At 51.7% G+C, this 17,205-nt stretch overlaps 1 protein-coding gene across 1 annotated transcript; it reads right to left on the minus strand.

The window, feature by feature from the left end:
- Positions 1-3,237: 3,237 nt before the first annotated feature.
- On the minus strand, positions 3,238-5,470 carry SWSAP1 (SWIM-type zinc finger 7 associated protein 1). Its single transcript, XM_081845573.1, has 2 exons — positions 5,019-5,470; positions 3,238-4,334 (listed from the first exon to the last, which is right to left on the minus strand). The coding sequence occupies exons 1-2, from the start codon at positions 5,295-5,297 to the stop codon at positions 3,807-3,809; spliced, it is 807 nt and encodes a 268-aa protein (XP_081701699.1). The 5' UTR covers positions 5,298-5,470; the 3' UTR covers positions 3,238-3,806.
- Between the last annotated feature and the right edge of the window lie 11,735 nt (positions 5,471-17,205).

A 17,205-nucleotide genomic window follows, 5' to 3' on the forward strand; every position in this document is an offset into this window, starting at 1 on the left:
AGCAGGCCCTGCCCTGGCCTTGCTGTTGTGATAGGGCTTATCAGTGTGGCAGCAAGCACCTCTGTAACCGTTATCAGGGACGCAACTTGCAAAAAGTGGCAGGAGACCAGCCCACCGCTTGCTGATGTTGGGCAAGCTCCAGAACAGAACCAGCATAGGCCCTTGTTTCTGGGAGAGGGGAGACCCTTTCCCCTGTTCCGTGAGATGTTTTTTGGGGGCTCATTGCAATGGTCCCCTGTGGCTCTGCTTTGGGCTGGTTCATGAGTCATGTCCAAACAGGCAGCTTAAGCCCAGCTGTGTCTGTTGCAGCTCAGGCCTCACCTTCCAATAAGGTTTCCCTGGCCACCCCAATATTTTGCCAGAACTGCCTTTAGAACCGCAGGCCCTTTGAGAAAAGAAAATGGCTTGAATCCAATGGTCTGTTGAGGAAGTGGAGCACACCGCAGACACCATGTTGTTTCTGGGAAAGCTATGGGGCTGCATCTGGTGAAGAGGGGTGTGAAACCTACAACAGTCCCCCTTCCTGTGTCTGTGGTTCCAGTACAATGGGACACAGGTGGCACTGCGGTCTAAACCACTGAGCCTCTTGGGCTTGCTGATGAGAAGGTCGGCTTTTTGAATCCCCGTGACAGGGTGAGCACCCATTGCTCTGTCCCAGCTCCTGCCAACCTAGCAGTTTGAAAGCAGAAGAAGAAGAAGAAGAAGAAGAAGAAGAGTAGTTTGGATTTGATATCCCGCCTTTCACTCCCTTTAAGGAGTCTCAAAGCGGCTAACATTCTCCTTTCCCTTCCTCCCCCACAACAAACACTCTGTGAGGTGAGTGGGGCTGAGAGACTTCAAGGAAGTGTGACTGGCCCAAGGTCACCCAGCAGCTGCATGTGGAGGAGCGGAGACGCGAACCCGGTTCCCCAGATTACGAGACTACCGCTCTTAACCACTACACCACACTGGCTCTCGCCAGTGCAGCACGCCAGTGCAGGTAGATAAATAGGAACCACTGCAGCGGGAAGATAAACAGCATTTCCCCTGCGCTCTGGTTTCCATCACAGTGTTTCGTTGCGCAAGAAGCAGTTTAGTCATGCTGGCTGCATGACCCAGGAAGCTGTCTGTGGACAAACGCCGGCTCCCTCGGCCTGAAAGCGAGATGAGCACCACAACCCTATAGTCGTCCAGGGGTCCTTTACCTTTTTACCTTTACAATGTGATGCACATGGTGGGATGCAAAAACAGCTCAAGCCACCATAGGAAACACAGCAGAAATTACAGGGTACAGAATGTCCTTTCAGTTCATCATGGGCCCATTACAGAACAGGCGATCGGGACATGATGCTACATATTGCTGAGACTGTTTTCAGACTAAGCGGATATAAGGAGCAGAGAGGGGAACACGGTGATTTCCTGGTGTTGGAAGTCCAAATTCTTGCAGTGCTCAAGTGGTACAAGTTTTGCTCCAAAGCCAACCAAGCTCTGGTTAGTGTAACCAACCGCGCCTGCCATGTGCAAGCATGGCTTCTTTTGCAGCTTGCATTGCCTCCTGCTACCTTTCAAGGTGACCCAGAAACTACAACTAATCCAGAATGTGGCAGCTAGACTGGTTACTGGGAGTGGCCGCCAAGACCACATAACACTGGTCCTGAAAAGGCTCCCAATATGTTTCCAAGCAAAATTCAAAGTGTTGGTGTTGACCTTTAAAGCCCTAAACAGCCTTGTCCCAGTATACCTGAAGAAACATCTCCACCCCCATCGTTCAGCCTGGACACTGAGGTCCAGCTCCGAGGGCCTTCTGGCGGTTCCCTCACTGCGATAGGCAAAGTTACAGGGAACCAGGCAGAGGGCCTTCTTGGTAGTGGCAGCTGCCCTGTGGAACACCTTCCCAACAGATGTCAAGGAAATAAACAACTACAGTGGTGGCCTGCAAGACGAATGCCTCGCAAGACGAAAAACCTGCTAGATGAAAGGGTTTTCCGTTTTCGAGGCGCTTCGCAAGACGAATTTCCCTATGGGCTTGCATCGCAAGACGAAAACGTCTTGCAAGTCTTGCGATTTCCCCCCCGCTTCCCCCCTTTTTCTAAGCCGCTAATAGCGCTAAGCCGCTAATAGGGTTGCTTCGCAAGACGAAAAAACCGCTAGACAAAGAGACTCGCGGAACGGATTATTTTCGTCTTGCGAGGCACCACTGCATCTAACTTTTAAAAGACATCTGAAGGCAACGCTGTTTAGGGAAGTTTTTAATGTTTGATGTTTTCTTGTGTTTTTAATATGCTGTTGAGAGCTACCCAGAGTGGCTGGGGAAACCCAGCCAGATGGGCGGGGTACAAATAATGAATTATTATTATTATAGCTAGTTGGCAGTTATTTTGGGTGGTGTGGCTTACTGATTCATGGTGAATGCCACCCTGGAACTGTTCCCTGCTGCCTTGAAAGAGGTGATGGAGCTGCCACTCCTAAAGGAACTGGTCCTGGACATCTTAGACTGGGATAACTACTGACAAATACCCTTGGTTGAGAGAAGGTGGTGGGGAGACTAGTGGCCGGGCAGCTGCAAGCATGTGGCAAATTGATCCTGCAGATGGTGCTGCTCTACCCTGAAACACAGTGGCACTGAAACCATGAAGACAGGCACCGGGACCAGTGCAGGGCAGCAATATGAGCGGTGTACCCAAATCAAGACCCATGTGATATATTTCACCCCAGGGGAGCACATTTACAAGAGCGAACAAACCTAGAGGGAACACAAGAGGGATTTCTCACATCGTGGTGCACTGAATGCGTGCCATGCACTAGGTCACAACTCCCTAGGAAGAGCATGTGCTTTGTATACGCTTTTGACTATTCTGGGAAGCAAACATGAGACATGACAAACATACAGACAACACCGCACCACTTGTGTGCAATTGACTTGCACACAACTGCACATATGTACCTTGCCGGGAAATAACTAATTCAATACTAACCTGGAATGGTGGGAGAGTCCTAGTGACTCACAAGGAAACCCTCCCCAGAGTCCAAAGTCCAGGGGGAAAAATGCTCCAAGGGCTCCAAAAAGGTGTGCAGGAGCTATCACTGCAACAGCTGTTGGGCAGGAAACTGTACTTACCCTGCTTATGTGCATTTCGCTTATGCACACTGATGCTCAGAATGTAAGCCCTGCATAAGTGGGGAATTGTCTGTATGTGAAAGACCCAACACCACTTTCCCTATCTGTTGTAGTGTAACTAAAATAGGTCAACGGGGGGATAGAGATCTCTCTCTCTTTATTTGCTCAAGGTAACACAGTGGGAAGAATCCAAAAGGCACTTTTGCTCACCCATTCCATAGGCAACTGTCCACATCTTCCCCTCAGGTCACGCTCTGAAAACCATTTCCCTCACACCGTACAACTGGATTTTTAAAAGACGAAAAAACAAACAAATCCAGAAGTGTAAGATTTAATCTCTTGGTGTTCTGTTTGCCGAGTCTTAGGGCCCTGTTTCCTTCCAGGGCTTTTCTCTGCAACTGGCAAAGCGAAAAAGGTACATTTCATGTTTGCGATCGGAGGTGCAGCCGGTCTCCGGTGTAAGCAGAGTCGATGGGGAAGCTGAAATGACTCTATAGTACAGCATTGGAACTTGCTGCTCGTCAAAAAAAGGCAACCTCTCAGCCCAAAGCTGGGAAGAAACAAACAACAAACTGGAGTAAGAAAGATGTTATCACCTGGGATGTGAATGTATGCGTTTGAGTCAGAGGTAGTTGATTACCTGAACACAAAAATGACTCAACTAAGGACCACCAGAGGCCTAAGATTGGGAGCCGAGAAAAGGATGGGCTTAAGTCTCAGGGGGTCGATTGCTCCTCGAAGCTGTGCACCCATCAACTTCCCCTTCGCACGGAAGCACAGAAATCCTCATGTCCCCTTGTGGATCGAATCTCACCAGCCATTCTTGGTCCTTAGTTCCTGGCTGGGAGAGATGTGCTCTAATCAGCTTGGTCATGCCCTGGCTACCTGAACCAGCAATCTCCTCTGTGCTCGGATGCAGCCAGCACTGGGCTGGAAAATAGCGCTCAATTGCCGAGAAATACTCCGCTTGTTCCCCAGCTTCTCCAGAAAGCCTCATGGAAACGACAAGCTTGCAGCCTGCAGCAGATTCCACGGGGAGCTTCTGGCTGAAATGGTTCGCCGTGTCCAGCAGCAAGGCCACAAGCTGAGCTGCCATCGCTGGGCTGGAGCAGCTGCCCAAATATTCCTCCAAGCCATCCAGAACGACTAGGGAGAGGGAGCAGGAAAAAGTTTCATGCAGGGAGGCCACCAGCTGAAGCAGCTCCTGGAATGATGGCGGGTACAGGAAGTGGATTCTCTAGGGAAGGAAAGGGAAGAGTGTTAATGGCCAATTTGTAGGAATGAATAAGCCACACTACAGGCCAGGGCAGTGGTTGCCTCATTTGCATATTACTTTGGTAATATGGCCATAGCTGTCAACTTTTCCCTTTTTTAAAGTGAAATTCCCTTATTTTGAATAGGATTCCTCGCAAGAAAAGAATATGGTGCCCTGAGCAAGGACAAAATTTGTTGTGTCCCCCCAAATATTATTATTTTGCATCCCCTCGACTCCGTGCCCCGGGGGGGAGGGGGGGAACCACCTGCACCACCCTAAACCCCCATAGCATGGAGTCGAGGGGATGCAAAATAATATTGGGGGGGGCACCAAATTTTGTCCTTGCTCAGGGCGCCATATTACCATATTTGTCCCCTGGTGCAGCAGTGAACTTCGGCCTTTCAAATTTCAATGGCACCTTGAATGAGGACAAAATGTGACACCCACCCCAAAAAATATTCCTTATTTTCACAATAATTCATTTTGGTACAGCTGCTTTTTTTTATTAATCTCAGTAGGTACCCACATAAATCCTGTATAGGTATTTTTGCTGTTATTATTCACTCCCTCAGCTGATCGCCCGCCCGCCCACCGCTCCCTAAATCCGGTCCCGCAATCTGGCCTCATGGGTGGGCTGCTGGTCCACCTACCCACTCGCCCACCCACCTGGATGGCTCCGGCTCCGGCTCCGGCTGCATCTGCGCCTCCAGCCGGCAGGCGCTCCAGAGGCCGCGGCGCCAAGAAGAGCGCGCGAGCCGGCGAGGAGGAGGAGGAGGAGGAGGAGGAAGCAGCGCCCAGCAGCGCCGCGCGGAACGAGAGCGCCGAGCGCCCCGAGCCAGCGGGACCCAGCAGCAGCAGCGCCGGCCGCGGCAGGAGGAGGAGGAGGCGGCTAGCCGGGTCGGCGCCCGGAACCGGCTGCTGCTGCTGCTGCTGCAGCGCCGACATGGCCGGAACCGGCGACCGGGTGGCGCGCGCGCGCCTTTGCCGAGGGGAAGCCGCAGAAAGTGGGCGCGGCGGCGGCGACAGCCAATCGGCGGCGCAGCGGATGGGGATTGCTCCGCTTTGGTGGCTGGGCTGGCTTCGCAGCCGCGTGGGAACGTCCCCTAGATGCTAGAGGCAGCTGGATTCGGGGGATCGGGGGTGGGGTTTTTTTTGTTTGTATTAAGTTGTGGGTTGACATAGCAGACGACACAGCGATTTCTCCAAGTAGCTCTTTATTTCGTAAGCTGGAATAGAACTGACTGCAAACAGCTCAGCCGGCCTGCTTTTATAGGCAGCCGGCTGTCAACATTGTAACAACAACAGCCCAGAGTTCCCGCCTAAAATAACTGACGCGGACCTGAGGGAAAACTATCTACAGACCTGAGTGAAAACTATATACAGTATCCCCCTGCTGGCCCAGGGTGAAACTTCACTACATAACACCCCTCCCCACCGAGACAAGGCGTTAGTTACAATCGTAATGGTTTCCTTATATACAGCACTACGCGTAATGGTTCAATTAGGCACAAAAGCATATTGGTTACATTTCCCATACTTAGACCAACAGTGATACATGTCCAACAACATAGTCCTTTAAATAAGTTGGGCGCTTGGGAACTCTGCCAGACCGCCGGGGACTGGTAGCCAAGTCCGGAGGGCCACACAGTTCTTGCTGAGGCTGTGGTGCGACCCTAGGTGGCGTTGGAACCAACTCCCCTGGATCCGCTGCTGTGGGTGGAGCCTCCGCAAGTGGAGTGGTCTGAGTCTGTGGTAAGTCTGGCAGACCCTCTGAAGCAGCTTGGTTCGGCTCCACGCTGGCAGTTTGCGAGGGAGGTGTAGGTGGGGCCTCGCCATCTGTACGTGTCTCTTCTGGAGCCGCAAGCGCAGTTGGGGGCACCTCGGTAGTGTCCAAGTCCCCAACCCTGCGCCTAAGCTGGTCTATGTGCCGTCGCCACAAGCGTCCGTCTTCGAGTGCCACCTGGTACGAGCGAGGTCCAGTGACTCCCACTACTGTGGCTGGCACCCAAGGAATGTCCCCCACATAGTTCCGGGCAAAGACCTGGTTTCCTGGGACAAATGACCGTGGCGCGTTGACACAGCCTGGGGGTTCAGCCACGGCAAAGTCCGGGTGTAGCTGGTCGAGCGGTGACCTGAGGCGGCGGCCCATAAGCAGTTCAGCAGGACTCCTCCCTGTGGCCGCATGAGGGGTGATGTGTTGCACGAACAAGTATTCGGCGACCCGCTCATGCCAGTCTCCCCGGTCCAGGCGCGCCAGTGCCTCTTTTGCCGAGCGCACCATTCTTTCCGCTTGCCCGTTGCTGGATGGATGAAAGGGTGCCGTTAGGGCATGGTGGATGCCCAGTCCCAAAAGATACCGCTCAAACGTGCCTGACGTGAACTGTGGTCCGTTGTCAGAGACAAGGACATCAGGACACCCATGCGTTGCAAACAGGCCTCGCAGCACCCGGATGACAGCTTCGGTAGTGGTGGAGGGCATCAGGGCGACCTCCAGCCATTTGGAATAGGCGTCCACCACTACCATAAAGGTCCGGCCGTGAAAGGGGCCAGCCAGATCAATGTGCACCCTCGACCAGGGTGTCTTTGGCGTCTCCCAGGTGTGTCCCTTAGCTGCCGGTGGTGCAGGCCTCGACTCTTGGCACGCTTGACAGGCGGACACCCAGGCAGTGATGGCATCGTCCATATTAGGCCACCAGACGTAACACCGAGCCAACGCCTTCATTTTGACAATTCCCGGGTGGCCAACGTGCAGAGCCTCCAGGACGCGCTGACGGAGTCCCTGGGGAATCACGACGCGGTCTCCCCACAGCAGACAGCCGCGATGAGCTGAGAGTTCATGTTGTCTGGTTGCGAAGGGCTGGAACTCCGATGCAAAAGGCCCTTGTGGCCACCCCCTCCACACCCAGTTGAGCACCCGGCTGATGGTGCGATCCTGGGCAGACGCGGAGGCCACAGTGGCAGCTGATACAGGCGCTGCCGGAAGATCCTCAATCAGAAGGAGCGATGAAGCTGGAGCCGTGTCTTCCACAAATGCTGGAAGAGGGCAACGGCTGAGGGCGTCGGCATGGCCCATCGATTTCCCCGGGCGATGGATGAGCCGGTAGTGGTAGGCAGCCAGGAAAACAGTCCATCGCAGCATGTGTGGCGAGAGGACCGGTGGAGTTGGACGATCACCGGCGAGGAGGCCCAGGAGTGGCTTGTGGTCAGTGATGAGGTCAAAAAGTCCTGCCATAGAGGTATTCATGGAACCTCTTCACTCCAGCCACAAGTGCCAATGCCTCCTTGTCGAGCTGGCTGTAATTCCGTTCCGTCAGAGATAGTGTCCTGGAAAAGTAGGCGAGTGGTGCTTCTCTTCCATCTGGAAAACGGTGACTAAGGACAGCACCGATGCCAAAAGGTGAGGCGTCGCAGGCAAGGACCAGCGGCCTGGATTCACTGTACTGTACCAGCACACTGTCTGATGAAAGGAGAGCCTTAACCGCGTTGAAGGCCGCCGTCTCCCGATGACCCCAGGCCCAAGGCGTCTTTGTACTAAGGAGTCGGTGAAGAGGCTCAGCCACTGTGGCTTTGTGGGGCAGGAACATGTTATAAAAGTTCAGCAGCCCCAGGAATGCCTGCAACTCCGTCTTGTTCTTTGGGGTGGGGGCCTGCTGGATAGCGCGGATCTTGGATGTGGTCGGGTGAAGGCCGGAGGCATCGATAAGATAGCCCAGGAACTCTACCTGTGGAACGGCGATCTGGCACTTCTCCCTCTTTACCTTGAGCCCGGCCTCTTGGAACCTGGTCAGCACGGCACGGAGGCGCTCGAACAGCTGCTGGTGTGAGTCTGCAGACACCAAGACGTCATCAAAATATGGTACCACGCCCGGAAGCCCTTGCAGGAGACGCTCCATAAGGCTTTGGAAAATGCCAGGAGCCACACTCACCCCGAACTGCAACCGGCGGCAACGGAATGCCCCCCGGTGGGTGACGATCGTCTGGGCTTCAGCAGTGGCATCATCGACTGGCAGTTGTTGATAGGCTTGGGCAAGGTCCAGCTTAGCGAAGACCTTACCCTCACCCAGGGAATGCAGCAGGTGTTGGACAACAGGAACCGGATAAGCGTGCTGCTGAAGTGCCTTGTTGATCGTGCACTTGTAGTCAGCGCAGATTCTCACCGACCCATCTGGCTTGACAGGCGTGACGATGGGGGTTTCCCACTTGGCGTGGTCAACCGGCTCCAAAACTCCTTGGGCGATCAGTTTGTCCAGTTGTTCGTCCACCTTAGCCTTGAGAGCAAAGGGAACCCGGCGTGGCTTTAGCTTGATGGGGGCGACTTGTGGATCAAGGCTAAAGGAGATGGGCGTACCTGTATATTGCCCCAAGGTGCCGTCAAAAACCTCGGCAAAGTCTTTGACCAGACCCTCAGTCTCTGCGTTAGAGATGCAGTTGATGCCGGTGACTTCCAGGCCGAGGGCATCAAACCAGTCTAGCCCTAGGAGGCTTGGCCGCTGACCTTCGACCACCACCAACCGGAGCAGGCCCGAAAAATCCTTGAAGGCAATCCGGAACCGGCCAACGCCTACCACGGGAATGTCGTTTCCCTGGTAGTCTCTCAGGTGTACGCGGTGAGAGTCGAGCTGCCTTTTGGACACTCTGGGTACCAGTCTTTTGATGGTGCTCCACGACACGATGGACAGGGCAGACCCGGTGTCGATCTCCATGTCACATGGAGCTCCTTCAATGAGCACCGTGACGTTCAGCTTGCGTCGCGTAGGCGAGTCGGTTTGGCCAATCGTGGTTCCAGACGGGCAGCGGCAGTTGGTGAGAGCGAAACAACTTTCCTTGGCAGACTGGAGTGAAGGCTTGGACTTGCGAGTCGATGAAGGGGGGGTGTCAGACGGAGCCGATCGGCAGACCTTAGCGATGTGGCCCCTTCTGGAACACTTCCTACAGATGGCGTCTCTGAATCGACACTTGGCACGGGAATGGTTGCCTCCGCAGCCGGCACATTCCGGTTGGCCCTTGGACTTCTGTTGGAACTTCCTGTGCTCCCGCTTTGTCTGGTGCACGTCATCGCCTTCACTGGAGGATGCCTCATCACTGCTGGCCTCTTCATGATGCACCGGAACTGGCTCCCTAGCAAGACGCAGGCTGCTGCACTTGCGGATCTCCTGGGCGGAGCGTTCAGCAGCTTCTGAGGCCACAGCCTCCTCAATGGCTTTCTGCAGCGTGAGGTCTGGCTTGGCGAGGAGACGCCGTTGCAGATGGATGTCCCGGACCCCGCAGACGATTCGATCCATCAGGGCATCGTCTAAGTCTCGGAACTCACAGTGCATTGCAGCCTGTCGCAGGGCGGTGGTGTAGTTGTTGATTGACTCCCCCTCTGCCTGGTTCCGGTGGTAGAACGCATGGCGGGCAGCAATCTTGGACGGCTTTGGTGCGTAGTGGTTGCGGAGCTTCTCTTGGATCGTGTCCCATGGTGTTGCCTGGACTGCTTCGGGCGCAACCAATGCTCGGGCCGTCTCAAACACCTCAGGCCCACAGAGGCTGAGGAATAGGCCCCGCTTACGATCCTTTGATACTGCTGTCAGCTCGTTGGCTTGGAGGTAGCAGTCGAACCGAGCGAGGTAGGAATCCCATGATTCAGAGGCTGGCGCAAACGGCGGTAGAGGCACAAGAGAAGCCATGATTCCGATGCCGATGTGAAGGGCGATGGATGGAACACAGTGCTCTAGCCAGAACAGTCAGCTCTGAATTGGTTCTGTCCAGTGATTTCGCTCAGTGATTTCGCTCTGTGATTCAGCTCAGTGATTCAGCTCAGTTCAGAGGCTGGCCGCATCTGGCTGTGCTCTGATGTCCATCCATCCCATCCTCGTCGCCAGTATTAAGTTGTGGGTTGACATAGCAGACGACACAGCGATTTCTCCAAGTAGCTCTTTATTTCGTAAGCTGGAATAGAACTGACTGCAAACAGCTCAGCCGGCCTGCTTTTAGAGGCAGCCGGCTGTCAACATTGTAACAACAACAGCCCAGAGTTCCCGCCTAAAATAACTGACGCGGACCTGAGGGAAAACTATCTACAGACCTGAGTGAAAACTATATACAGTATCCCCCTGCTGGCCCAGGGTGCAACTTCACTACATAACAGTTTGTCTCGTGCAACTGATCCTTTCTGAACGGGGTGGAGGGAGAAGACAGGTCGCCAAATCGGGACATCGGCACCGCGCTCCTTTTACGCACGAGTCGCCTCTCTTTGGATTGGGGTCTCTCTTTTTGGCGATCTCACTGCTGCCCGCCCTTAAGGAGCTCCAACTTTGCTAATATGGCGCCCTCCTTTAAAAGATGTATTTTCACAATAATTCATTTTGGTACGGTAGCTTTTCTTTACGTTTTTAGTAGTAGAATTAGTAATAGTATTTTGCGCCTGCTCGGCTTGGCACCCTGTGCAGGGAACCGCCCACACTGCCCTCAATCCGGCGTTGCCATTATTTTTGTTTATTCAGCTCCTAGCAGGTCTCATCAAGAATTCGGAGCAGGTAGTGGTTAGGCTGCTAATACCAGGTCACCGAACCGAACCCCTATTTGGAGTAGCGTGCTGCGGCACCCGCAAGAGTTGCGCAGGGTCAAGGTCTGGTGAGCAGATGGTGCCTAGCTAGAGTTGGTCAGGTTCGCCCCCGGGACATGGGTGCAAAAATCGCGCCTCTCCACTGGTTCATGCCTGGGCGGCGGGGCAAGGCGCGCAGGCTTCGCGTGGGCAGTCGCAGCAGCCCTAGGGGACCCCCTTCCCAGTCAAGCCACAGCGCTATTTATTAGAAGTGCGACTTTTTTTCGAGTTTCTGGACCATGGACTGTCCCAGACTTTCGCTGAGAGGTTTGGAGGCTAACTGATTGACGGCTTCCTAACGGCTCCCAAGGCAGGAGGAAAATACTGGAGATTGCTTCGTTGTTCTGGCTTTCTATTCGTTTCTTTAAGGTGATATTCCACTTTCTCCATAAGAGATTAGTTGCTGTGAAAGTCTGCAGCAAAACCAACCCATTATTGTGGTGGGAATACAAGGCACAAGGGAGTGAAAGGCAAACCCGGATTTGAGGAATGTTGTCTGCTTTTCAGGTGCATTTATATATCTGCTTAAGTTATCATATTAAAGATGGTTGAAATGAGCTTGTAATGATTGTATGTATACTTGGTTGTTGTTGTTGTTTTTAAAAACCTTGCTTATCTAATGGATAAATAATAAAGTTATAAACTACCATGTTCAGTATTGTTGAAATGAGCTTGTCACAATCATATGCACCCTCAAATAAAAAAAGAAATCTAAGAACAAATTAAAATTTAAAATTGTAGAATGCTTATACATTGCATTGATCACAACCTTTCTTTTTTGCTCTGAACATCCCGGGGGGGGGGGGTGTTGAACTCACCTACCCACCCACGGCTACCCTTCATAGGAAGGAGCCTTGTCATATGGCAAGCAATGCAGGGGTGGGGGGCAGTGGCGTAGCGTGGGTTGTCAGCACCCGGGGCAACGCAAGTAATTTGCACCCCCTAACCCGTGGATTTGCGCCCCCTAACCCCCAGATGTTGCGCCCGGTGCGGCCGCCCCCCCCGCCCCCCCACTACGCCACTGGTGGGGGGTATCTCTTGCCCAACAGGGTCCTAGAAGAGAACACACTCTTTTCGCACCCATCCCTTCGATGATTTGGGTGGAGGCGTAAGTCACAAAACAGGCCCATCATATTTATTTAACGCCAGGACTTAGTTTTGGGATGTATAAACTAGATCTGTATCAAGATCGTGTGAAGCTGCCCTAGACTGAGTCAGTTCACTTCTAATTTGATAGGCAGCTGTTCTTCAGGCAGAGAGAGCAGGTGCAGAATTCACTGGCCAGATTGATTGGGGCAGGGTAGTCCAAACACGAGTTCTGGCATGACTGCACTGGTTACTAGTTACTTTCTGGGCTCAGTTCAAATGCTGGTTTTGTCCTAAAGCCATATGTAACCCCAATACCTTCCACTGTAAGTGGATTCAGTGACATGGATGTTCTGCAGGTAGTAAATAGCTCTCGGGGCTGGTAGCCATCATTGGGCCTTACCTAATCCAGCCTTTCTCAACCTGGGGTCCCCAAATAGACTACAGCTCCCATCAGCCCTAGTTAGCGGGACCAGTGGTCAAGGATCATGGAAGTTGTAGTCCAACATCATCTGAGGACCCAGGATTGAGAAAGGGTGGTCTAATCTAATCTCAGTAGATTTTCTGAAGTTGGTGACCATCATGGTATCTTTTTTATTTTATTTATTATATTCATCTCCCAAGGAGCTCAGGTTATTGAACATACCGGTAGTTCTCCTTACCATTTATCCCCAGAAGAATCTTCCGAGGTAGACTAGGGCTAGTGGCTGGCCCAAGATCACCCAGTGAGCTTCCTCAGTGGGGATTTGAACTCTGGTCTCACAAATCTTAGTCTGTTGCACCACACTGGCTCTCAATAAATCAGTTTATGTGCTATATAGAAAAAGTGCTTCTTTTTATCTGTCCCTGAATCTTTTACCATTCAGCTTCAGTGGATGGTGCCAGGTTCTAGTACAGTGGTACCTTGGGTTACAGACGCTTCAGGTTACAAACTCCGCTAACACAGAAATAGTACCTCCAGTTAAGAACTTTGCTTCCGGATGAGAACAGAAATCGCGCGGCGGTAGTGGGAGGCCCCATTAGCTAAAGTGGTACTTCAGGTTAAGAACAGTTTCCAGTTAAGAACGGACTTCCAGAACAAATTAAGTTCTTAACCTGAGGTACCTCTGTATTACAGGAGAGGGAGAAAAACACTCCATTTTCTCCATGCCACAAAAAATCTTCATGCATCTTAATCATGCCCAGTTACCTTTTTTAACGAACTAAGAAGCCACAAATGCTGTAACCAGGTTTTTTTCCCCCAGCTGGAACTCACGGGAACTCAGTTCTGGCACCTCTCAGGTGGGCATCATTGCCATTATAAGAGAACAAGGGAGGCATTCAAGGTGAGTTCTAGCACCTCTTTTTTCTTAGAAAAAAAGCACCGGCTGTAACTCTCTTCTCACTGGGGAGTTGCCCTCGAGTCTGCAATTCCTTGGGATTTCTCCTTGCCCCTCTCCAGGCACGCAGGCTGCCCTCCTGCACAGATACATAGTTCACCTGTCTTCATTCTGACTTTGTGTTTCAGAGGTCATTTTGAGACATGAGGGGCAGGCAACAAGGGGCTTAATTAAAACATTTAGCAGTTACTAAATGCTGGTGCTTTCAGCAGACCGGTGCCACCATCTGCTGCATGCTTGGCAGTGCTGAGGCATGGAGATGCATGCAAACCCTCACCATCTGTCGAGCGCATGAGGATGGGAAGGGAGGGCTGAGGTTCCTCCCGCGCACAGCAAGGTAGGAGCTGGATTCTTCTTGGTGCTTGACTTAAAGGCAGGTGTGATGGCCTGGGAATCTGATTCAGAAGCTGAATCTGAGGAGTCCCAGCCTGCACAGGAATCCCCACCTCCAGGGCCGGCTGAGCCGGGGCAGGGGCTTGAACCTGAAGGGCCTTCACCTGTGTTGGATCTTCAGGAGCAGACACCAGCTGAATCCGCTCTGGCTCCAGAGGTGATCGAGGACCCATTGCCTGCAGGTGCTCCTCTCCCAGCCCTGTCAGGGGAAGGTGAGTCTCCCCCTGGGTCCAGTAACCCTCCAGTCTCTCCTGAGCTGCAGAGGCTCAGGGCAGAGAGGCGGAGGGAACTGGGTTCTCCCAGGAGGAGTGCTCGCCTCCAGGCCAGGAGAGGCAGGTCACTTGTGGGCCAGTCAGCCCAGTCCCAGGTTGCGGGAGCAACGACGTTGGAAATCTGTTTCTGCCAGCACCCAGACCTGTTTCTCCGGAGTTCCCGACCACGCCCGGCTTCTTGCTTTGGACCCCACTTCCCCCTTAGTGGGCAGTCTCCAGACCCTCGACCCAGGACCGGACTTTGACCATGCCTCACGGTAACCTCCCCCGGGACCAGCACAGCAGGTGGGGGAAGAGTCAGGTCTTCTTGCGTTAGATACTGTCCTGCTAGATCCTAGGCACAGGGGAGCCATCTGAGATGTCAGCAGCAGCTACCGCCATATGATGGTAGCTCCGCTATGAGCGAAAGTTTGGGAGCTTTTTAGGTGAAGAAGGAGAAGAGTTTGGACTTGATATCCCGCCTTTCACTCCCCTTAAGGAGTCTCAAAGCAGTTAACAATCTCCTTTTCCCTTCCGTGGTGTGAGTGAGGCTGAGAGACTTCAGAGAAGTGTGACTGGCCAAAGGTCACCCAGCAGCTGCATGTGGAGGAGCGGGGAAGCGAACCCGGTTCACCAGATTACGAGTCCACCGCTCTTAACCATTACACCATGCTGGCTCTTGAGAAAGAGAAGCAAGTAAGGGAGGCAGAAGACAAAATAAGCAGCCCTTTGATCCAAATTCTCAACTTACCAAGACCCAAGAGTTCAGTTGGGTCCAACTTTCTTGCAAGTGCTGAGGTTCTCCTCTGCACACGAGTATTTTACTAAATTGTTTTAAGTGTGCACTACATTATTTTAGGGATGCGGGTCATGCTGTGGGTTAAACTACAGAGCCTAGGACTTGCCGATCAGAAGGTTGGCAGTTCGAATCCCCATGACGGGGTGAGCTCCCGTTGATTGGTCCCTGCTCCTGCCAACCTAGCAGTTCGAAAGCATGTCAAAGTGCAAGTGGATAAGTAGGTAGCGCTCTGGCGGGAAGGTAAATGGTGTTTCTGTGTGCTGCTCTGGTTCGCCAGAAGCGGCTTAGTCATGCTGGCCACATGACCTGGAAGCTGTACGCCGGCTCCCTTGGCCAATAAAGCGAGATGAGCACCGCAACCCCAGAGTCGGTCCCAACTGGACCTAATGGACAGGGGTCCCTTTACATTATTTTAAGTGTGCAGTGTGCTACAATGTAAACCTAAAGGTGCAATACGGATGTCTACAAACACACATATCATATAAGTCTGCTTGGTCAGGGAGTGAGGATTGATGGACAGGGACAGATCTAGGTTTGCCCTGTGAAATCACCCTTGGAACAAAAGGTCTGGCCAAGTCACAAAAGCTTCTGAATCAACATCTCACAGCAATGGGGTCGGCAGGCATATTGTCAACTCACAGAAACTGTGGTTGCCCAGATAACATTTCCAGGTATTAAAAAGGTATGTGTGGGGGGGGACCCAGGAAGTGGGCATCATGTGCTATATGTGTGATTACCAGAGAAATGTCCTGGGTGTTGTGTCTATGACAGCAGCACTGCTGTCTTTATCAGGGCTGCCATACATTTGGGTTTTCCTGGACATATCAGGGAATCAGACTGCAAAAAGAAAAAAGAAAAAAATCAAAAAAATCTAGATGGGTTTTTGCTTAATCTGCAAAATGTCCAGGAAAACTTGGACGTATGGCAAGTAGGGAGATTTTTAAAAACATCTCTGGGGAGATGTTCCCAAATAAAGCTCAACAACTCCCCACCCCCAAAAGGCTCAACAGTTTTGTGCAGATTTTCACTATTGGGAATATGGCAACCCTACCTTTACTGACTTTGCAATGGGTGCAAACAGCAGCCGTTTGAAACAGCTGCAAAACTGTGGAAGCTTCTTCCAGAAGAGGCATGGAAACCTATCTCTTTGTTGATTTTTTGAAAAGCATTCTACGACTTACCTTTTAAAAAAGAAAGCTTCGATTGAAGTGCTATTTCCATGGCTACACAAGTGATTCATATTCTGTTTGATACGTGTGTGTGTGTGTGTGTGTGTGTGTGTGTGTGTGTCTGACTGTCTTTCTTTCTGTGTCAGTGTGTGTGTGTGTGTTTGTTCTGATGTAAACTGCTTTGAAAGTTTGGGGAAAGCAGTATGCAGGTATTCAAATAAAGGGATAAAATGAAGGAATTGGAGGCAAGTGAGAGGCGAAGAGGCATTAAGTGGAAAATAGTTTGTATAAGACATCCTTCGTGTTGCTAGATGCACTTTCAGACTCTACAGAATCAGCCCAGGGAGCAGTTTAAAGCACAAAAACATTTTAAATTGCTCATATCTTCAGAACACTGCGCAGTCTTATCCAACTGATGGCACCTCATTGCAGGAGGCTGATGGACTCCTAAAAAGGACAAAACATTTTAAAGACTGTTTTGTATTCTATAGCTTTCCTATTTACTTTATATTTACCCAAACAATATTTTATGTTATTGTACAGTGCATTTGGCTTTGCTATGCCTTTGGTGGAAATGGCTGGATGATAATTTTTAAAATAATAATAATAATAATAATAATTTTGCAACACAGCACTCAAAAGTATTTCAGTGATTGTCCTGAAAGAGATAATAATTCCAAGGAGGCGGCAATTGTTTCCTCCCCTAAAGATTTCTCACTTTTCCCATTTCAGTCCGGGGGGGGGGGGAGAAGAGTGAATAATATTGCCACTTTCCCACTCTGAATTTCCAGTTCCCTCTCTCCCGCCGTCAGCCCTTCAAATCTTTTATCACTTCATTGTGACCAAGACACACATCAGATTATTTTGATGGACATGTCATTAACTAACAAAACGCTTTCACCTACCCACACAGGCGAGTCCCTTTGCTCCACCCCCTCCGCTCACAGCTGCAAGTGTGAGAGACCAACATCTGATTTCCGTTCAGGGTGGGGGGCTATGATGTAGCAAAGTGCTGCGGCTTCCTCGGTGGGGGTGGGGCAGGTCAAGTGCAGTTTTCTAGCCTTGCCTGTCAGAGCTGCCAATCACCTTTAGTGCTGCCCAGCAACCACGTTGCCTAGTGACTGCCGATCTGGTTGCCAGGTTACGCAGAGAACTCCTTTCAGGGTTCTGATGGATAGACTTTTATAGTT

The sequence above is a fragment of the Podarcis erhardii genome (assembly GCF_964252035.2).
Source record: "Podarcis erhardii genome assembly, chromosome: 17".
NCBI classification, from domain to species: Eukaryota; Metazoa; Chordata; class Lepidosauria; order Squamata; family Lacertidae; genus Podarcis; species Podarcis erhardii.